This window comes from Calidris pugnax, unplaced genomic scaffold (genome assembly GCF_001431845.1).
Source record: "Calidris pugnax isolate Ruff unplaced genomic scaffold, ASM143184v1 scaffold219, whole genome shotgun sequence".
NCBI classification, from domain to species: Eukaryota; Metazoa; Chordata; class Aves; order Charadriiformes; family Scolopacidae; genus Calidris; species Calidris pugnax.
Window position 1 is genome coordinate 3928151 of NW_015094507.1, and position 23371 is coordinate 3951521.

Sequence of the window (23371 nt, forward strand, 5' to 3'; positions counted from 1 at the left end):
CTGTTCGTCTCTGATTCAGTCTGATTGAATCTATGTGAATTCAGCTTATCCTTATGGTCACCACAAAAGTAGCTCAGTGCATGGACTCAAGGAAATAATGCCACTTACCCTGATATCAAATTCCACCCTCAAACAATAAGGCTGGTTCTGGTACTGCTGTATCTCTCCTGTTATTTCAGCTACCTTTCTCCTCTTGCTGAAGTTTATAAGTTCTTTCCCATGTCGCTTTAGAAATTCAGGGTTGCCTTCTTCTGTTTTCAGAATGTTAGTTAAGTAAATCCCTAAAGAGCACATAAAAGAGGTTCTCAATATATAGTAGAAAATAAGGAGGAAGTCACATGACTGCAATACAAAAAATTCTTAAATAATTTAATTTGTGCACTCTAATTATTTAGAAAAATTCTCTGATAGGGTCGATAAGACAATCGCACCTCATTTTCAAATAAGGGCAACAATTCAAATATTTTAATATGCCTTTTTCAGAAAGGTGCCTTTTTTGCATCAAAATCTCAGTCTATGCATCTTTCTATTGTTTAGGAAGCTCACACAACTGAACGCTACGAGCATTTTGCAACACAAGAGTACACTGAACTCAAGTACTTTCTTTTAACTGATCTGTCTCAATTCAGCTTCACTCCATTAGAGACCTCAGCTAAGCTCCAAAAATTTTATTTTCAGGTTTTATTCTTCTGTTCTACTCTCCACTCATGGCTTCATAATTGCATCAAATCATTTGAAAATTAGAAAGAAAAGAGCACCCTCAAGTCCACAGATAATACATCTGTAACTGTCATGACTCTTCTAAGTAAAACTTGAGACAAATAACTGAACCTAGTTATGTGTGATCCTGCTAACCTCTACTCATCTCTGAAGCAGGACAGAAGGTTTCTTAGCTGATCTTATCTTTCTTTGCAGAGCTCTGGAGTATATCTTTCCCCAAATTGCAAAAGGCCAAAAAAGCCATCAACACTATTTTCTTTCAATTTTGGCCTGAAGCCTATGCTGGACGAGTGCAATGTCCAGAATTGGAACTAATCTGCAGCAAACATCCGAGCAGCTTGCTAAAGAACAGGAATGCCATGTGCTTAACTTCATAATTTGTTTAACACAAGAAATTCCAAGCAATTTACTTAAATGAACTGTTACGATTGACGATAAAGAAGAGGCTTCCTTCCCAAACTCTTTTTATAGAAAGAAGACTTTTTAATAGAAATAAGACTCCAGTTATAAGAAACCACAAAAATTAAAACTCTAGCTTTATTTCTCGGAATTCTTGATGGGAAGGGGGTCCTTCTTTCTCTACTAGTCAATGGCAATAATTATTTCTAATGTACCTGCCTTCCATTTAAGACATTTATGGTCACAACACCAAACCACATTCAAAGTAAAAATGAGTAAATATGTAAATGAGATATCACAGATATACTTATTTTTACTGCAAATAACATCTGCAATTAAGTCACTTTAATTTTTCTTTCACATAGATTAATGTTTGGGCACCTGAAATTCAAACCCAACTGTCCTGTTAAAATTGACTTCTCACTATTGTTCATACTCTGTTCAGAGCCCTAGCTCAATACTTTCCAAATGTTTATGCATGATACAGCTCATTCAAACCAAATGTACTTACCAAAAAAAGGCACACAAGGAGGATTAATGGACCTGAGTTTTGCCAAGTATTTCTTATAATGATCCTCACTCAGCTCATAAGCTTCTTCTAAAATCTTCTTCTGGCGACTTGGAATTTGCTAAAGAAAGAGAGATGGAACAGGTTGTTTGGAAAGAGAGGGTAGAGGTGTAGCCCAGTAACAATACTGACAGTAATGGTCTCCCACTGATATTTATGTCAGTGACCAGGAGAACAGTGTCCCACCATCTCAGGATTTTGCCAGCTTTTTCTGCATTTCTTAAGTGAGGATGAGAACCGATTTCTTGCTTCTGAAACCAAGAAAAAAAAAAGCCTAAAACCTTTCTATTACACCCTGATTGATTAATTTGTTGGGGGATTTACCTTCCTTGCTCCTTCTTTGAAGGACATGCTTACTGAAAATACAGGCTTTTAGTGTAGCTAAGGTGCATTGCATTACCCTTCCGTACCAAAAATGGAAAACATTTTGCTGTACCTCAAATGTGTGATCCAACCTATACACTGCTGCGGAGTTCATAGCACTGACAATCTCAAGGACACCATTAAAGTTGTTTAGCTCTTGAAAAACTTGCAGGATCTCAATTATCCGGCTCACTACAATTACTCTTTCCTCTAGGTTTTCTGTTTCTACAATGCATCTAAAAGCACAAGAACATTTGATTTTGTATCAAAGCATTTGATTAGTTTTCCAAAATCAAATATTAAGTAGTAACACAAACAAATATGAAATGTTTATCAAATTACTTGACACATTTTTGAAAATGTTTAGAGAACAAACATTTGGTAATATTCTAAGAATAAAAAGCTGAGACCATTATGGTAAAATTCTTGCAGGCACCAGTTGTAGCATCTAAACACAACTTGAAACTGGAATTCTCCCAGAACAGAATTTTTCATGGTATACTTCTGAATGGACTGTATATGTCCAGAAATGGAATAGGTACAGATTCAGGGAAGTCACTTACTTTTCAAACCACAAAGTCAGGTTAGTTGTATGTCTTATCATTTTGAGAAGGTTGGGAGAATTAATTTCTTTATCTTCCTTTGTCCACACACTTCCAACTAGTTCAGATGGCTGCACAGCTCTAGAAAAGTAGATGCATGTACCAAATAATGTAATTAAATTTCCAGTGAATTTGCAATTAGTATTTGGAAATAAATACTTAAGATATTGCTTGTCTTCTATAATGTTAGGCCCCTCACATGACTGACTGACTGGTATTTCTATGCTTCTTTTTTAGTGTGTAAATTATTTCTTAATTTATTAACCACCTCTGTTCATCTAAATGAAGAATGAAGTCTACATCTCATTCACCATGATAAAATGTGAGCTTCCAACGCCTGAACAACCTCTCTCAGACAGCTGGTGAGATCTGACATGGTCCATAATTTGCTTCACAGACTAGGATATGAAGAAAACTGATTTATTTATGTTCATGCTTCTCAAGGGTTGATCTACTCAGAAAATATCAAGAGAAACCTGCAGCACAATGCAATTAAAAGTATGCATCCGTCACATGTACTGCATGTTAACTTTGGAAGGATAAGACAAATACCGTTATTTAGATTTTTTTCTGAAAAAATAGCAATTAATAAACAGCACTGGTAAAGTCCCTTGACCTACCGTGGGGCTTCACAGCAGGGGCCCGCAGAAACAATTTCATGCTGGAGAACATTTTGGTTTGTATCATGTGCTTTTCAATGGAGGAAAGTTACCTGTAAAAATCTGACTCAAGTAAAGTGAGCTGCCGAGCAATTTCTATTGGATGCAAAGTGAGCAAGTCAAAAGTCTCTGTGTGTCCTGGTTTGCTTATGTGCCATTCAATTGCCGGGGGCGGGCTCTCAAAAGTAATGTTGTGACTTGGCCCAATGGCTTGTGCCTGCTTTTTCCGGTTGATTATCTTTGTGATTGATTCAACCCATTTCTTCATCGCTTTGCCTGGCACACAGAGAGAAAATTACTATTTAGTTACTCTTAATACCGTTTTTCCAAAGAGGTCATTATAATTTAAAAATCTTTGGATTTAAACCCCAAACCTACTAAATTAAAGCAACCATATGTTGTTTAGAAGTGCATAAGTACCGTTCTCACACAAGTCTCGAAGAATTCAAACATCCAAAGAAGAATTCCTCAACAGCCAATGCTGAGCATGCCAAATTTTTCCAAGCAAAATTCAGAACACCCAAATCGGGCTCCTGCTCCAAATCAGTTGTTTGCCTCTCTTTTCTGGCTTTACAATGAGTTTAAGGAACTAACCTTCTTTTGCCCAAAATGCACTTCTGTAAACACTCTGAACTTCACACTTTGGGCAAGAGGACATGCTTACCTCAGGTAACACAGAAGGGGAAAACAGGAAACAGAGAGAAGCTTCTCCCGCTATTACACCTAATGTCAAAGCTCAGAATAAAACCCAAAGGCCAAATGCCTGCTTAGCTCCACACCGTAAGTATTTCATGCATAAGATGGCAAGTCCACTGAAAATACACCAGTAACTCACATTAAACTAGCTGGCTCATTTCCCCCCTCTTTTTAATTGCTATATAACCATTAAATACTTCTCTAACATACTATTTTCCTACAAACTACTCCTGTAGCTCTCTCAGTTTTCCTTAGAAGGCAACAGAAAAGATCTGTACAATCACAACTGAAAGCTGTCCTACAGGTCTACTACACACTGTGAAAGAGCTGGAAAACCCTTGCTTCAAAGAAATAGTGGTTTCCACCATCCAACTTTTACAAATATTACCTCTGTGTATAGTTTAAGAGGACAATCAAAACAATTGCTCTGTCCTGATCATTACTCAGTTCTTATTATTTTGCATTATTTCAGTCCTTTTATAACAAAACCAATACTTATTTAATAGGATCTAAATACCATTCATTCTTCTGAACAGGAGCCAGACTTTGAATAATAGCGTTGTTTGTTGGGGTTTTTTTAATTGAGGTTTACTTTATGTTCTTTATGAAGTATTTAATAAGCAGTCAGTCCTGTTTTTCCTTATCTGCTCAGTGAAAGGAAAAGCGATCATGTTCCATACCTTTGAAAAGGGATGCTTTATGATTAAGTGCCAGCACTTAAGAAACCATAAGTACCTCTTACTGTTCCAATGAATTCCTCCAAACGTTGCAGAAGATCAGCATCTCTTTCAAAGTCATAGAAGTGGTGTTCTACCCAGTGTCGACACACATTTAATACTCTGCAAAGGTAAAGGATAAGTTATCACTCTACGATACAGTCTGTCTTCATGCCTACCACTGCAAGGCTTTTAGTAGGCAAGGGCTCACAGGAATATCAGAACCAGCAAATCAAAGTGCAATTATTCTACTGTCAGCATCTCACCAGGAACCAGCTATAAGCATTTTTCTACTTTAAATTTAAAGACATAAGAGTACTGCTATTGTTCATGGAAAGAACATGACTTAAAATGTTCTCTGCTTTGTGGCACACTTAGGCTGTATAGGCTTGTAAAAACATGGATCAAAACAAACGGTGAGTGTAAGAAACTGATTTGCACACTAATAGTCTAAAATTCAGCACAAGCTTTTCTCAAGGCTTTTCACACTATGAATTCAAACTCCCAACAGGTTTTCAAGTAACAAGGTCAAAAAAGCGGACTGCTCACACACGCTTTCTATCAAAGCATCTATAGGAAAGGCTGCTGGTATCACAAAGAGTCACTGCATAGAAAAGATGCTACTTCAAAAGACTTAAAGAAAGTCAGTTTATCTCACATTGATGCAATACTCACCGTAGCTGCACAGGCTGAATGTACTCTTTCCTAAATCTTTTTAACTCTGCACTAAGAGGCTGGTCTCCGTTCTCCATAGCAATACGATCAGCTTCTGTTGGCTCAGGCTCTGGAATTTCAAATCTAGCACAGAAATGGGTATAAGCACTAGACTCCTGTTCCACTGATCTTGCTCACAGCATGCATGAATAAATTGTTGATTCAAGATAGCTCAAAATTCAGAACATTTCCACATGTCAGAATCTTACATCTTGGTAAGCACATAAGAAGATTTGCTAAATTCAATAACAAAACAGATTTAAAAGACAAAAACCTTAGGATGTCGAAGTTACTGGAGCCTACCTGAACAATCCTAAACTTCTGGATATAACTTGCACATTTCACATTTTACACCCTTGAATTTTGCAATTTTTAAAGAATATTTGGAGTGAATCAAAACCAACAGGAAAACAAAACTCTACTCCAAGTAAAATTTTTTTCAAAAATTTGCACTTTGTATGAAGAGGATTTTTAACTGTGGCATACCTTTCTATTAGCAGACTCAGCAACTCTTGAGGTTTACAGAAGGATCTATATGTTGTGAGAAAAGTCCGAACAAAGTTGGGATCTAAGACAAAGAATAATTTTATGCTCATGTCAGCAATTATCTGATTTTTTAAAAAGCTTTAAAATAACTTTAAGTATCCTTTAAAATTAAGGATACAGAGCTATCAATTACAGAGGAGATGATGTAAGCTAAAATTACTTTTGGTAACAATTCAGAACCTCTTAAAATAGCAATACAAAGGAGAATTTAAAAACAATTCTTATTCTGTTGAAAATTCAAAACAATGACTTTTTCTTCAATTATTAACATACTGGATGCTTCTTAAACAACTTGGAAAATAATAAATAGATTTTTTTTTAAGAGCCATCTAGTAAACAACTTTGCTTTTGACAATGATCAAGACAAGAAAATTCAAGAAACACAGCCAGCAACTTTGCACTGGACAGAAATGGCCTCTTCGAGGAGGAAATGTTTTCCCGAAACTGGTATTGCTCTGCTTAAGACAGGCTAGATATTTTTTCAGCCAACTGACAGCTATACTTTGAGCTATATTTATTTCACTGCAAGAAAATCAACAGATTTCTATTAAATTGACTAATTACATATCAGTTCATTTAAAACATTCAAATACATTTTAAAAAAGAGGCAAGTATTCAAAACAGAAAACCAGAGGGTCTTCCTTAATTACAAAAGCAAAACCATTTGTTCTCAGGTATGAGGAAAGGCAGTGACAGCAAGCTGGCACTGCACAGAGCTGACTACACACAAGGTTAACATTGTTATTACTAAACAAAATTAATGAGTGGGTTGCAATGGCTTTGCATATTAAATCCATATACAGATTTTAAAAACAAACCCCAACTGGTGATTTTTCTAACACAGAGTGGCTAAAGAGGAGCACACAGGACTTGAGGGAGGAGTTCCTGTAAGCTGTAATGAAGAAAAAAAGGCCTGCATTATTTGACCTAACACTATATTAAGTTGTTGGAGTTGTTTCCTGGAATATGAGTTTTTGAGAGCTTTTTTAAAATCCTCCATAACCATCTACAAGCATCTTGTCCATTTGAACAAACATTCTGCCTTTCTCAGACCCTACTAAGCTATTCATCTGGGCAACGATATACCGCAATGTGTTGTACAGATTAACCATGCATCCTGTAACACAGCATTTCCTTGCATTTATGTTGCACACTGGTTCCCATTTCTTAAAATCTTGGCTGTTCTGCTTTACCATCTCTATGTCCTTCATTACTCCATTTTTCTTATCATAACGCCTCTCCCACCTCTCCTTGAAACTGTACAGTCTAAAATCCTTTTCAAAGGCAAAACTCCAAATCCTTTTCCACGAAGAATGTCATCCCTGTCCCCATCATCCTCATCATGAAAACACACAATTTTTGTTGTCCTAAAAAATAAGTACAGAAGTAAGCACAGTAACCCACATTTTCACAGCTGGCATTCTGTACACACCATTCACACTAAAAAGATTTTGTCTACATGAAGAAGAAAGCCTTCATAGCAATTAACATCTTCATATCCCTGCAAGCTCTGAGTCATAGCTACTATTATTTACAGGTAGGGTCAGTGTTTAAATCCACAATACGTATTGAATTTCAAATGAAGTAGATCAGAAAACCAAATCCAACCTTGTTATCTTACCAGCAAAATCTGTAACTCAAAATAGTGTACAATATATGAGCAAGCATTAAAAAAAAATATGGACAACACTAGTTAGTCAGGATGTCTGCCCATGTGATAATTCTCTCTTCAATACAGCCAATTTGAAAGCTGAAAAAGAACAATAACTTGCTCTACAAGGATTTATAAATAATCACTCTTGAATTCCTTAAGAAAGGAAACGGACACTATGATGACGCACAAGCACTCTTAACATATCAAAGCTTTAAAAATAGAAGAGCACTGCCCTACAGATAAAAAAAAAAATTGACATGACTTTCAAATCTTGGTACCACCTAGCCCAACTGCTCTTAAATAAGGAGGAGATAATGAATGTAGAAACACATTAAAACAAGTAAACCCCACCAGAATATGCAAATAGGGTCAGAACCTGAATTTCTAATCGAAGGGCAGTTTCTCTCCTGTCAAAATATATATGGAAAGCTGTTTGTGGAGAGGAGATGTCTCCCTGTTTTGCTGCTCCACCGCAGACTGGAGCAGCACCGTGTGGCCAGGGGCTCACCAGGGCTGTCCTTCTGCCCTGGATGCCTCCTACCCCCACGGCACCACTTCGTTAGAGCTAGGCTACCTGCTGTCCCTGTTCCACAGCGAAGTATTTCAGCTGATGAGCTGCTTTGTGCATTGTCAGGGAGGTGAGGGAGGAAAATAAAAGGTCCAACACCCCCTGGACCTGGCAAACGAGATGGACTGCATGGATTTTCACAGATGACAAAAAAGTTGAGACCTGATTTGACCACCATCTGAAAACAGCCCACGTACTCCTCAGTATGCAACTAATTAAACTGTTCTTCAACTACATGCAACAAGTTGGTACCACCTCTGCAATTATAGCTGTAACTATTCCTTATAGTATTTGACCTACAAAGATAAAAAACTAGCAAAGTCCCAGCTATGGTAAACACTGCCTTTTGGCTGTCAGCTTGAGGGCTGCCATACCCAGTCACACCGTAACTGAGAAGTGACCTCAGAAAAATAAAAGCTAGCTATTCTGTCACATGAATATAAAGTCAGTAAATTCTTTTAAGATTACAATCCTATGTGGTACAAGAAAAGCACTTCTACAGTCCGTAGCTCTTTGGCTAGATATCAGCAGAGTCTGCAAGCAAAACAGAAGCCTCTACCCTCAGCTGAGAGGTGTGCGAAAGAAGAGCTAAAGGGTCACTGTGGAACGTTGTTGCCCTACTCACTGCATCTCATAAAATGCCACAAAACACTAAATTATTTACACAGTAAATGGACCTCATTTCCTGTACAACAGAGCATTTTTGGCTGAGTCACTATATCTCTATTTCTCTGTTCCCCTGGAAAAGACATCACAGAACGGTTAAAATGACGACATTTTTCCTCATAGAAAACCAATTATAAAACAGAAGATATAGAATGAGAAATGAGGGTGTTGAGAAATGATGTGCAACCTAGCAATTTGGCATCAGGTCCACGTATGTTGCACTAAGATCTTTAAGGCTACGAAGACAGGCTAAATATATCAAAAGACAACCATTTTTATTCTTTTGGTCAAAGTCTTTCAGCCTATCTCGTAATACCCATGTTCTCAGTTTCATCATACAATAGTTTGGTCAATGTCAGAGACACCTACAGCTCTAAGCCTCAAGCAGCCTACTTAAACCTTTGTTAAAGAGGGGCTGTTAAAAGCAGGGATGACTGGATGAAGGTGGATCTAATCAATCGATCTGAATTCTTCTTTCATGTCCTATGGGCTAGAAAGGCCAAAAAGACACACAGACGCAAAAAAACCATCAGACAAGACATACTTCAACAGCCACATGTTCCTTAAAACCAGCCCTTTCTGTTTTCTGGAACTGGAGAATGTAGTTTGCAGCTCCCTGGACAGAGAGGACAAGCGGGGAGCACTGCCAGCACCTGGGGCGATGCCCAGGCTACGGCACCCAAGCCCCAGTGTGTATGGAAAGAGCAATTCTCAACGGTGTACAAGTTAGCCAAAGCAAAGGAAATGTTCACAAGGGCACTAATGAAGTATTATCTTTGCTAATTCTCTGCCAAGTACAATGCTAGCTTTAGAAAAAGAAAAAAAAAAGACTGAATTGTTTTATTTAAACTTCCAAAATCATAAAATCATGTCATAAATCATGCCTGCAAAATTCAAAGCCAAAAGCTAAAAGTTTATAAATTTACAACAAAACAAAGGCAGGCACAAAACAGCTTTGGTAGAAACTGCCAGCATGATACTGCACTTGGCATTCTAATATGTGTTAGGAAAGCTCAACTGAATGAAATGCAAGAAAACTGAATGAAAAGCAATAAAAGTAATGGAGTAAACAAAGGTATTTACAAGCATTTTAAAAATAAACAGAAGTACTAAACTACACTAATTATATTCTGCTTACTGCCCACTTTTTCCAAACAAATATTTGTGGGTATCCAGAACTGAGTTGCAGAAGAAAAATTTAGGATAATCAGAATGTAAAGAGTAAAAAAAAAGAAAAAAACCACCAAAGAATCTACAGTTGTACAGTTGTACATGAGAAGCACTAATACCAAGACGGATGAAGTTTTAGAACAATTGACATACAGACAGAATCAAAAAATAACAAAAAAAATCCCCACTGAAATTCTGATTAAGGCGAAGTTCTGAGACGAAATTATGCAAGTGTCTGCTTCTAGCAAGCTGGTCTTCGGTCTTTTCAACACACACCAGCACAGACACGGGGGACAGCTGTCAGTACAACCCATAACTGAGACCACCGGGCCCATAATTCTCTCCTGGGATGATGGTGCTCCATGTGCCACCCAGCTTTGGCAGTCACAAGGAAAGCCATTATTGTAGCCTGGGGCATACAGGAAAAAGTATTGTCTGGAGCACAATTCCTGCGGCCCCCGCCCCTCCTCCCGTGCAGGAGAGTATCCGTAGGCACAGGCATACCCCACCAAGCCCAGTTCAAGGGGATTCACACTTTCAACTGCTACAGTGATGCGTATTTAGATCTCAAAATGCACGTTAGAATATGTGCACCGCAAAGCGCATTCGCTTTCTACACACTTTAAATTTGGCTGCATGTATTTAACACAGAAAGAAAAGCGTAAAGTAGTCACCACCTTGAGTTTTGGCTACATAATGAAGTGCCTCACCTGCATACATGTGGTAAGTCAGCCTCTCGATGAGCTTGACAACAGTTCCTGCCTTGATGATGGGGATTCCAGATTTGGGCTGCATGTTTTCTTCAAACACAATATTCTCTTCCGAATCGGGTTCTGCAAATCTATAAAGCTCAGGATTTGGAAATCTCATCTGCTCCTCTTTTTCTTCCTGCAGCATTGTTACATCCAACATCCTTTCCAGCGTGCTTCTATATTGCAAAGATATCAATGCTGCCATCCAGTTGTTTTTATCTTCAGCTGATTTAGCAGCAAAAATAACACTGTTCTCATCTTTTAAGATGATTTCAAAAGCATGTCTGTACTCATTAGTGTCGTCTTTATCATTGATTTGTACCTTTCGCATGAAGAACTTTTCTTTTAGACGATATTCTGCATTGCTAGCACCAGGAAGTCTTGGCTGGCCGTGATTTGACTTACAGCAAATCATCAAGCCATCGAACAGAAATATGTGTCTCTCGTGCTTAGCTCCTACGCGTGTAAGTGTTCCTTCCATGATGAACTCATTACAGCATTGTCCAATGTCCTTACCCTCCCAACCATCAATATTTTTCTGGATTTCATTCATTTTCTTAATTGCTAGCTGTTTCCCCTTCATCTGCTGAGTATAGAATCGGCATGCAGATTCACTTCAGTGAAGGATGGGAGAAAGGCAGCCTATTAGTATACGTGTATTTAAAAAACACAACCACCACTAACAGCAAAAACACAAGATCATCTTTCCAAGTGATGAGAATTCCACTGAGAATGCAACTTCAGCATTTAGTATCAGAACTATTGGAAGCCTTGGCTAATGTTTCTCTTAAGCACTTCATCTGATAAATTTTCTACTTATCTTGTATGCAATAAATGCTTTACTTAAACACAGGCAACAAGAAGCAGGCAAGTCTTTTAGTGCTTCTGAGCCTAACAAACCACTCATTTCCATAGCTGACACACAATTTTAAACTGCATTAATTTGAAAGAAGTACATGCAGAGAAAATAAGCTCTTAAATACATTCATGGCCAAGCCTAAAGATTACACTTTGCAGCACAGAACTTCTTTGGCAAAGAAAATATTGGAACAATTTTAAGAACAAAAGCAAAGTTATAACATGTCTAACTAACTGTGCAAATATTAGCATTCAATCAAACAGCAGATAGCATAACCCAAAAATTTGCTACAACAGTGTAACTACATGCTCATTATCTATGCATTTATTTCTATTATCCAGTGGTAATTTTAACTGGCCGTTACATAAAAAAACTCTTGAGATTAAGTAGTTTCAAATTCAAGAACACTCCCTTCTAATCACCAGAAATGTACTTTTATAATATTTTTAGGTAGACATTTATTATCTGAGCATAATTAACCCACAAGTGCCGTAACTTTCTACTTACCAGTGACTTCTCAGAACGTCTTAACTACCAGTATGCAAGGACACATAGAAATTAGAACGGGTTTAAAACAATAACAAATTATCTTGGCTTTGATGTCACTTCCTCTGAAAAAGCAGGCTTGTCACAAACTATTTTGTTCATTGTTTACTAAAAGAGGAAACTGGGAGCCCTGGATTTACAGCAAAACATTAAGGGCAGAAAGCAGGAAAAAATGGAAACATGTTTACCTAAGCCTTCGTTTTGCAAGACTTTTGGAGCATATCCGTTCCATACTGCTTTGAAGATTTAGCAGGGCAGTTATTGCTTGCTTTAAGCACTCCTTATCATCTTCATCCTCACTTTTTTCTTCCAATTGCTGTGAACATTGAAAGTAAAATACAAAAAGCGTTACAAGCATTTTGGTATGTGCAAATCCAGGAGTTTGACCTAGGAAGAAGAAAACCAACCATCTGCTGCTTTTGCATGCTCCTACTTGTTATTAATGAAACAACCAGGCATGTTACTGACACAGGCGAGAGAGACAACTGTCTGCTAAGAGCTTAATCTCAGTAAAACGAGAGCAGCAGCCACTAATCTCCAGACACAGACATGCTCAGGAACACATTATTTACCCCAAACTAGTTTATATACTTTACATCTCCAAAAAAGAACCCAGTAGAGGTGTTAAACAGGAGACTGCAAGAAGGGCTGTCACTTCACTAACAACAGTCTAACCAATATCTCATGCTGGAAGAGACCTTGGAGATTATCTTATCCACCCTCCAGCTCATCTGCAGAGCCAACGGGTTGCCTAGTGCCATATTGAGTTTTGAATTGCTCTCAGGGTGGAGGCCACAACCTTTCTGGATGGTCTGTTCCAGTGTCTGAAATCATTCATGGTGAATTTTGTTTTTCCTAGTAGCATATCAGGATTTCCCTTATGACTTTTCATACTGGCATATGTGGAAGTACTATGCAGCTGCAAGAAGTATTTTTGTCTTCCACACCCCATCACACAAAGACAGCAGGAAGATTTCCCCTCCTGCTTAGCCTCCTTTTCTCCAGAACAAATAAGCCCACATCTCCAACTTTTATTTCATCACATGCTCCATTCCTCATGTCATCTTGAAGAGCCCTTCCAGTGGGCTTGTTTCAATATACTGGTGTCAACAGGAAGCCAAGCTGGACGTGATTGTCCTGATGCAGCCTTGCCAGTACTGAACAGCTAGACACTACCACTGCCCTCAACCTGATGGCTACACGCTTTCTAATGCAGCAATACGGCCCTTCGCTGCAGCAAGGGTGTTCTGCTGACTTGTGTTCAGCTTATTATTCACCAGGACTGTGATTTTTTTAACGAAAAAAAAATAAACAAAGAAGAAAAGCAATAACCAGAGTGATGGTGGGAAAGGTAAATGTTCTTCCTTCACGGAGGGGTTGCTTGGCTGTTCATCAGAAAACAAGAGGGCATCTAACCATGGCCAGCCTGTAAAACCAGGGTACGTAAGTCCCTATCTGAGCATACAGCTACATTAACACCTTCATATACTAACTCAACTTTTCTTAAAGGATAAAAAAATATAATAAAGTTATAAACTAAAACTGGATGAGAAGGGTTAATATTTTGTGCCTAATTAACAATGTGACAGATAAGCTTTATAAAACAGTATCTGCCATGTTTTTACCCTAAAACATTTAAGATTTTCATCTTAAATCTTTGTGTAAGCTTTAACATGCTTCACACTATAGTCGGTGGAAAAATTGTTGACTACACCCATGACTTAAACATAAAATCAAGAAAAAAATTATTTATACGATTATTAAAAGACAAGTGTTTCAGACTATTATAATGAAGAACTGGTTCCAAACAATTGAAAGATTTGTTTTGACAGAGGCGGTAAAAGTGAAGCAACAGGCTGGCATGGACCAGAATAACAAGACACCCTTGGAAACTGTTGCTTCCAGTGTGAAATACAAGTACTGTCCTCAAAACCCAACTGAATATAACATCCATATTTGATGTTTGAATGTTTCATAGAATAGCAATAGACCAGAGTTAACCATTCAGTGCAACAGATGTCAATGCCAGACTACTTTATTTGTGTTTTCAGCCATAAGGCTGACCACAAGATTCATTCTCGGCAGCTTTGATTCACATAGTGCAATCTGTAATACTCTTGACCTAAGCAGCATTAGCCATGAGTGCCTAGTCACACCACAACCATTGAAATAGGACTGACAATGAAATAGGACCACAACAGGCACTACTTCACAAAAGGTCTCACAGAGAATACATCACCCCAAGAAGGAACAGTCTAGCCTCATCATATTCCTCTAAAGCATTTGACACTATCCCACATGACATCCTGGTCTCTAAATTGGAGAGGTATGGATTTGATGGATGGACCATTTGGTGGATAAGGAACTGGCTAGATGGTTGCACTCAAAGGGTTGTGGTCAACGGCTCAACGTCCAAGTGGAAACCAGTGATGAGTCGTGTTCCACAGGGATCAGTATACTGGGACTGGTGCTGTTTAACATCTTTTTCAGCGACATGGACATTGGGATTGAGTACCACCCTCAGCAAGTTTGCTGATGACATCAAGCTGTATAGTGCTGTCGACACACTGGAGGGGAGCAATGCCATCCAAAGGAACCCAGACAGGCTAGAGAGGTGGGCCCATGCCAACCTCATGAAGTTCAACAAGCAAAGTCCTGCACCTGGGTAACAGCAATCCCAGGCATAAATAGAGGTTGTTCAGCCTGGAGAAGAGAAGGCTCCAGGGAGACCTTATAGCAGCTTTCCAGTATCTGAAGGAGGCCTACAAGCAAGCTGGAGAGGAACTTTTTACAAGGGCCTATCCTAGTGATAGGATGAGGGGTAAAGGCTTCAAGCTGGAAGAAGGTAGATTTAGATTAAATATTAGGAAGGAGTTTTTCACTCTGAGCCTGGCCCAGGTTGCCCAGAGAAGCTGTACAAGCAAGCTGGAGAGGAACTTTTTACAAGGGCCTATCCTAGTGATAGGATGAGGGGTAAAGGCTTCAAGCTGGAAGAAGGTAGATTTAGATTAAATATTAGGAAGGAGTTTTTCACTCTGAGCCTGGCCCAGGTTGCCCAGAGAAGCTGTGGCTGCCCCATCCCTGGAGGGGTTCAAGGCCAGGTTGGACAGGACTTTGAGCAACCTGGTCCGGTGGGAGGTGTCCCTGCCCAGGGCTGGAACTGAATGGTCTTTAAGGTGCCTTCCAACTTAAACCATTTAACACAGAGGTTTCATCTTCCCTTGAGTTGTGCAGATCACCTAGATTTAGAGAAGACTTCAGACAAATAGGGCAGGTACAGCATCACTGGCAGAAGTCTTAAAAGAAAGCTAAGAAAAACATGTAACTACCTCTAAGATTTTGTATCTTTCCTGCACAAGAGTTCAAAGGAAGCTCCTTTCCTTGTGTGCTGCCTCTTTGACAACTTCCATCAAAGGAGTTTGGCTGGATTTCCTACCATCTCTGGGTAGCTGCCCTTCAACAATGGACAACACTAGAGCCTAGTCTCCTTGAAAACAAGCATAAAAAGATCCCACAACAGTCTGCCATTTGTGTGTAAGGGTACCACAGAAGACAGGGTAAGGAGCAAAGGAAACGTAAAACACAGCACAAAAATCGATGAAAATTAGGCTCAACGTGCAAGAAAAGTCCAAAAGCAAAATACATGTCTGGATACAGTGTGGGAAAGAAAGCAATGCTTTAATACCAACATTTCCCCATCAAGATCCATTGGAAGTAACCCATATTTCCAACTGTATATACAAACTAAATCAAAGCCCAGTGAGTATAATTATGATCCAGGTTTAAGATTCAGAAAGTAGTGTGTAGAACTATGCATCTTCTCGAGTGTAAGACCAACATAAATGGCAAATCAGACATTGCTGTCAACTGTGAACACACTTTTCTGCACACAGAAAAGGCATTTGAAAGTTTATATTTGAGCATTGTATAATTACCATGAATCGCTATCAAAAACCAGTGTTAGTCAGAACCAAGCATAAATTAAAGCAATGACTTTCATCTTACACCGCCCTCAGACAGTCTGGAAGAAGAGGTTACGGAAAATGAAATGGCATCACTGGAAAGACATCCAAGTTTCTCTGCAAATCTCACCGATTCTTCTATAGCTGTGCACTGCTAATCAGGTAGATGCTAAATATAAGTGTGGTGGTTTTTTGGTTTTGTTTAGTTTAAGATCAAGTGTCCTGCAAACGAAGAGCTGCAGATTTCTGATTGTCAGTAGTATTATAGACATAGCGTTTCTTTAAAATCTTATGAGAAAAATATTGGTTTATAAAGATTGTAATGAATCACAATGCTACAGGTGTAGCGTCCTGGCCATTCAAGGAAAACAAACTTGGAAAACAGACTGCTAAGGAACGTTTCTAATTAAAAAAGTATGTTCTAGGTTGCAAGCTCTGAAAAGACATCAAGAACTGGAAGACAAGGTATTTTGTTCTACCTGTTGCATAACAAAAGGATTAGATATTTATAAAACCAGGAAATTCTAAACAGATACAAAAGAAAGGCTCCTTATGCAGTGCAAAATTAGAACATGGTAGTCCTCTTACGCTGCCAGGGAAGCACCTATCTAGAAAGACAATGACAGAAGATCCATTTATACTGATGATGGGAATATGCAGATATAACAATTCTAGTAGGTGTCATGATAGATATAAAATCTTGTACTTCAGGTCTTACATCACAATCTAGACTTCTTTTTTCCTAGAAGGTTATTCTAAATCTAACTACTAACATTTGTGAACTGCAGGTTCCCCAGTTCATTTGGGAGGAGAGATCATAATACAGAAAAGACACAATAGTATATGGGAGCCACGGAAATCACAATCACGGATTTGCTTAACTTAACTCAGGATAGCTTGACTGCAGGTGCTAATGATACTTACTGCCTCTCAAAACATTAATCAAAGAAGCTTCGTGCATAAGTGGTCCCATGTTAGAAGGGAAGCTGCACACCGCAGTACTCAGAACAACGAGCTCAAACTAGTGCTGCTTCAGAGAAACCTCTCTCATGTAATTTCTTCAGACACCCTGAAGCCAACAGTGAGGCAAAACACTTGCACAGCTGGCAAAGCAAGTCTGATCTGCAGTGTGACCTCGCTGTCTGCTCTGCAGGGAAATGCAGAGCATACACAGACAGAAGAAACATTCACAAGAACTTAAAGTGCTCTGGCACCAGTTACTCCAGCTTTTACTCTTACACCTCACCATTTCCTTAAATACGTTTCTGAGAAGGAGGTACCTACCAAAAGACAATCCTGAAACAGGCTATTTTAATGATCAAGAATAAAAATGAAGTGGGTTTCCCCTCTGACAAATGCAAGAAGGCAGGTCTGCTGGCATTGTGCCATAAAATAATCCTGGAAGTTGGCTCAATAGCATTGAGCTGTTTGAGAGCTCTTTTTGACTTTTTGCAATTCCTCCAAGTAACAAAAACCTCAGCCCTAAGCATCGGTATGCTGGCGAAAAGGTGCTCTTATATCCAGAGACTTTAATTTTTAAAAAGCATCAGTGTATCAGCTGGAACAGCAACCAAGACAACTGCAGGGAACACCATATACACACTTCTGCAAAATGCTAGCAGTCTAAAATGCACTTCACACTTGAAGCTTAAAGGAAACTCCAATGTGCCATATTCCTGGATGTATATATATAGCTTTAATAGACTGGAATTTCAAAAGTCATTTTGTTTTCATATAAACTGAGACAATCTTGAGCATAGTGCAGTAAAAATATGCATCCATTTATATAACTGTTTATTTAGAATTACATTACAGCAGGAGCGTTACTTACATTAAGAGTAGAAAAGAACTTAATATATATTATTACTGAAGTAACAGTAAAAACCTTTTCTCCACTCAATTTTAACTATGCCTTCTCAGTTTAATTTTAAAAAGTTATATTGAATCACATAATTTTACATAAGCATGTCAAATATCAAACCTCAGGTATCAGGTAATTAGTTACAAAAAGCCTCCAGCATTCTCTTGGGAGTATGTTTTAAAAGAGAAAGAAGCTAAAAAGCCCTCATCTCTTATTTCAAATTAAGTTTTAACTCACATAATATAAAACACAGTCAGCTGATTGGGAAGCACACTGGATAAGTAAAGTATTAAAACAGAGGCAAATAAGCAGCATTTCAACTTTTAGTACAAGCTTTCCAGTTTTTTGACAGCTTGACTACGTGACTTAAAATAGATCTCAAAGATATGTGGAAAGTTTAAGTACATCAAACTTCACTCGAGTCCTTCCAAAAGTGAAACGATTTGAACTAAAGAAACATAAGAATTTAATGAACTGCTACTTTGATTACTTGAAGTGGATGCTCTTATTTGGGAAGGAGGGGGGGAATGAAACTAAAATAAATCTGTTTCAGAAATAAGTTACACTGCTCTGAAGGAAGTGCCATTTTTCAAATTAGGATGGACTCTGAGGAAAAGCCAGGAAAAACTATTCAGAAATATATACCACACCCAAGTCTCTCAGTTGATAGTTCACCATTTAACAAGTTTCTAGTGTGGTCAATTTGCTGCTAGCATTCCCATGAATAGGAATACCCTGTCCAAAGGCTGGATTTCAGAATAGGTCTGCTCGAGTGCTGCTGCCAGTCTGCTAGGTACAGCAGCAGGCACAGCTGGTGGTGGCTTAAGAGTAAAGAGTGCATTTTTGCTCTCAGTTTCTATAACTGGGAAGGGATTCATGTACGTAAGCAATTCTCATTGAGCTTACACAATCCACACATCCTTCATCAAGGAACAGATATAAAAGCAAAGCCTTGTTTTCAAATAAGTACCTTGATGTTCTCATAAAACCATTTCCTAAACATTCAGACTTTTTCTCTACTGTCTACTAGCTGCCATATATGCATTTTATATGCCCAGATTCCTTTACTAGGGCAATCGCTACTTGGCTTACAGGAGGCCTTGTCTTCTCAGTGTATGGAAAACGCAAATGCAGCTGCATTCTTCAAAAATATGGTTTGTTTGGGTTTTTTTCCTGCATATGCTGATGTCTCTTCCACAGCAGATTCATTACCTTTCTGCAACAAACGTACAAGTTCATACAGATCCTTCCAGAGCCTTCACGCTCTGAAATTCTCTTCTTTCTTACTGTCACTTTGGTTTGTCTCATCATTATCAGTAGACCTGCAGAATACATTAGAAATTTAAAATTCATAATTAAGTTGATACCACTTGGTTAGATCAGTATTTGAAACATCACAAAATATTTACCTATGTGCTTCCACACTTGTAATTGAGGTCTTCCGTTTTCTTCCCCCAGATTTTCCATCATAGTAAAGACAATTCAATTTGAAAACATCTTCCTTTTCTCTTTTGTAATTCCAACGTGGATTAAAATCCACTTCCACTCCTTCGACACAAATCAAGTCTAATCTTTGCCACCCAAGTTTGCAAGGCTGCAAGTTCAAGTGGATGGCACCTCTATGTTTGGAGAGAAACGTATGAATTTTTCAATGCTACGTAAGATGAATTCACTATTTCAGAGATCATTCTGTGACACAACAGTAGAACCCTGCTGATTTTGAAGAGGAACCCTGTTGATTAAGGAAAAAACAGCAGAGGAAATGAGGAATGACATCAGAATCCCATTTGTAGAGCAAGTTCTACAGAAACCATGAATGCAGCTTGTTATTTGTGTTTGCTATTTCCTACATCTTTCCATTGTTTTCCAATGAAAATATCAAAGTACTGACAGAAAATATAGACCTCCAGGAAACAGAGAAAGCAAGGTGGTAGTGGGACTAAATTCACAGTTCCATGTCCAGCAATACTTCCAATGAAGACATCAAGTATATTAAAGTCTCAACCATAGTGCTACCTCTCTCTGAGGATCTCCCTTTTGTACAGAAAATTACAGAAACAGAGTCAGGAGAAGAGAATAGGGAGATATACCACTCCTGTTAAAACACTATACAGCAATACAAGCATATCAGGGACCATATCATGACTGTCACAGTCAAAAACTAATATCCTATAGCAGTTGAAAATCTCAGCTACAATAAGCTTCATAGAATGGTTCAGGTTGGAAGGAACCTTAAAGATCATTGAGTTCCAAGCCCCCTGCCATGAGCGGGGACACCTCCTGCTAGATCAGGCTGCTCAAAGCCCCATCCAGCCTGGCCTTGAACACCTCCAGGGATGGGACAGCCACAGCTTCTCTGGACAACCTGGGCCAGGGTCTCACCACCCAAGAATAAAGAATTTCATCATAATTCCTAATCTAAATCTCCCCTCTTCCACTTTAAAACAATTACCACTCATCCTATTGCTACACTCCCTGAAAAAGAGTCCCTCCCCAGCTTTCCTGGAGCCCCTTCAGGTACTGGAAGGGGCTCTAAGATCTGTCACTACATGCCCTTGTAAAAAGTCCCTCTCCAGCTTCTTATAGGTCCCCTTCAGATACTGGAAGGCTGCTATAAGGTCTCTTTGGAGCCTTCTCTTCTCCAGGCTGAGTAACTCCAACTCTCTCAGCCAGTTCTCACAGGTGAGGACTCCAGCCCTCTGATCATCTTCATGCCCTCCGCTGCACCCATTCCAACAGGTCCATGTCCTTCCTGTGCTGAGGACTCCAGGTGGGGTCTCACAAGAGCAGAGCAGAGGGGTAGAATCACCTCCCTCACTCTGCTGGCCATATTCTTTTGACGCAATCCAGGATACAGTCAGTCTTCTGCACTGTGAGCAGATGTTGCTGGCTCATGTTGAGCTTCTTGTCCGCCAACACTCCAAAGTCCTTCTCCTCAAGTCTGTCCAGCATGTTGATTGCGCCACACAGTTGGTGTCATTGGCAAACTTGTGGAGGGTGCACTCAATCCCACTGACCATGTCTTCTGACAAAGACGTTAAACAGCACTGGTCCCAGTACTGACCCGAGGAACACCACTTGTCACTGGTTTTCTCTTGGACACTAACCATTGACTGCAACCCTTTGAGTGCGGCCATCCAGCCAGTTCCTTGTCCACCAAGCGGTCCATCCATCAAATCCACGCCTTTCCAGTTTAGAGACCAAGATGTCATGCGGGACAGTGTCTTTCTTCTTAATCCATCAATCCTTGATGTATTACTTTTGTCAAGACTTTTATTTAGGGGAGGGGGGGGATGATCAAAATTTGTCCAAGTTCCTGTAACACCCATCAATCTTCATGAGAGCCTGGACATGGGCATTCAGCATAAACTGCTGCCAGGTAAGCTAAAGAGCTATCTACCATCATTAGCAGCACTCACTGCATCATTAGCACCAGTCACTGGCCAGCCCCAGAGAACAGTCTGCTGCAGTACAGCCCCCCTGATTCCCACAGTACCAGGGAGAATTCTCCCTGCAGATAGTTCCTAGAAAATGGATCATAGAACAAGACTCAAGAATCCTACAGGTGAACACGAAAGTCAAAAGTCAGAGTTCAGTTAGTGCTTCATTTGACTCCCCAAAGAGGGCACCATCTAGATAAGAATAGTCTGGCCCTGTGCCATCTTCCTGCTTCAAGGGATCAAAGTACAGCATTTGTTGGTCTGATAGAAGATTAACAGTAACACAGTTCAGGTGTCACTGAGGACTGTAAGCAAAGTGGAAGGAGGAATTTTTTCATTTTGCTTTTGTTAGACTTTATTTGGCTTTTGCAGAAAAGCAATTTTAGTGGGATAATGGAAAAAATATTGTCCAAAGCAATTACTTCTCATTAGAAATTCCCTGGGAAGAGACATCTGCTTCTCAAAATCCCAGATACATCCTGTGTAAAAAGAAAAAAGCTAAACAACAGAACATAACTGCACCACAACTCCATGACAGATGAGATAGGTCATTGACAAATGAAGCGCTATACATGCACATATATGTATCTCTGATACAAACACATAGGAAATCCATGAAGTGCCACAGCTAGGAAAAAAAAGTAAATACATTCTGAATAACTTTTTCAATTAAAGAATTACCACAGAGAGTGCAATTAGACTAACAATAACCGAGTTTGTGGAAAAAGTACATATGGACACATGTGACAAAATTTTATTTTCCCCTATCATCTTCCCTTTGGCTGCCAAACACACAGATGACTTAAAGCATAAACCCACTAGCATTTAAAGGAGAAAAGCAACAGAAACATTGACAGTGAAACTACGCAAACAAGAAAGAAATATGGAACATCGTTTACCTGGCTTTTCAGCTCCAGCTACTACTATAAGACACAACTTCTGTACCTCTACAACACTGCAGCTGTAATGTAAGTCTTGATAGCTTAAACATACAAAGAATTTTCTTAAATTTTTAACCTACAGTCATATTCTAGGAAATCTCTTCTTAGACTTGATAACAATTTTTACACAACCACAGCCTTCTCTCTCAAGAAACACTCAAATACGCTTTGCGGTTCTTACCACACACTAACAACAGTCAACTCCAGCAGAAAGCCCCTGATCTGTCACAGAGACATAAAATTGCACATTATCTCCAGTGCACGTAAAAAAAGTCGTCCTCATCTGCAGTTACACATACAAATACACGTAAAACAGTAAAACTTCTGTATTTACTTTTATTTCAAAACACTATTGTACATACAAGTTACTAGTGTGTTTGGAAAGAAGCACCCAGACAATGATTTCAGAAAAGAAATCCATTCCTGACACTAAGTAAATACTTTCTTAAAATAATTCATAGTTAGTCTGAATCTGTGATTTTTTGTTTTTTTATTGAAAGAGACTTTTAAGAATCAACTAAAGCAAGAGAACCTGTTAATTGTGCCTGTACTAAACACAAGCCACACAGACAATGTTTTGGAGACAATGATCTATAATTGCAGATACTGTAAAAACTTCACAGGCTACCAAAGTTCAACTAATTAAGACTCAGTGATTCCCTGCTCTGGGCTGGGTCACACTAGTTACAGATGGGATCATAAACCAACTTCATTAAACTTGTTACACTCTGGATGATGAGCCTGGCTGAAACCAGGCTGAGAATCAAAGTGAAGTCAAAACCCAGAATAGTTTAGGATGTGTAGCCCAACTCAAAACACAGCAAGAGACTTACAGGATCAACCTAAAGATACTTTGGTCATAAACTACTAGCATTTTACCACCTAGCCTGCTCCAGAAACATGTAACAAATTTACATTACATTACATCAGGTTGGAAAACAAGTGGTTTCTTATCTTGGAAGACCTTGT

At 39.0% G+C, this 23371-nt stretch overlaps 1 protein-coding gene across 5 annotated transcripts in view; it reads right to left on the reverse strand.

The window, feature by feature from the left end:
- SOS1 (SOS Ras/Rac guanine nucleotide exchange factor 1) overlaps window positions 1–23371 on the reverse strand; it is a 64564-nt gene that overhangs the window by 12368 nt on the left and 28825 nt on the right. For all 5 annotated transcript variants that reach the window (XR_001414348.1, XM_014964527.1, XM_014964529.1 and 2 more), the window contains 10 exons: window positions 12387–12514; window positions 10752–11407; window positions 5924–6005; window positions 5399–5521; window positions 4743–4846; window positions 3365–3587; window positions 2614–2733; window positions 2124–2286; window positions 1631–1748; window positions 109–281 (listed from right to left, as the gene is read on the reverse strand). Coding sequence is in view for 4 of the 5 variants with exons in the window: in XM_014964527.1 (XP_014820013.1) it covers window positions 109–281; window positions 1631–1748; window positions 2124–2286; window positions 2614–2733; window positions 3365–3587; window positions 4743–4846; window positions 5399–5521; window positions 5924–6005; window positions 10752–11407; window positions 12387–12514 (1890 nt within the window). In the remaining variant the exon portion in view is untranslated. The remainder of the gene's footprint in view (window positions 1–108; window positions 282–1630; window positions 1749–2123; window positions 2287–2613; window positions 2734–3364; window positions 3588–4742; window positions 4847–5398; window positions 5522–5923; window positions 6006–10751; window positions 11408–12386; window positions 12515–23371) is intronic.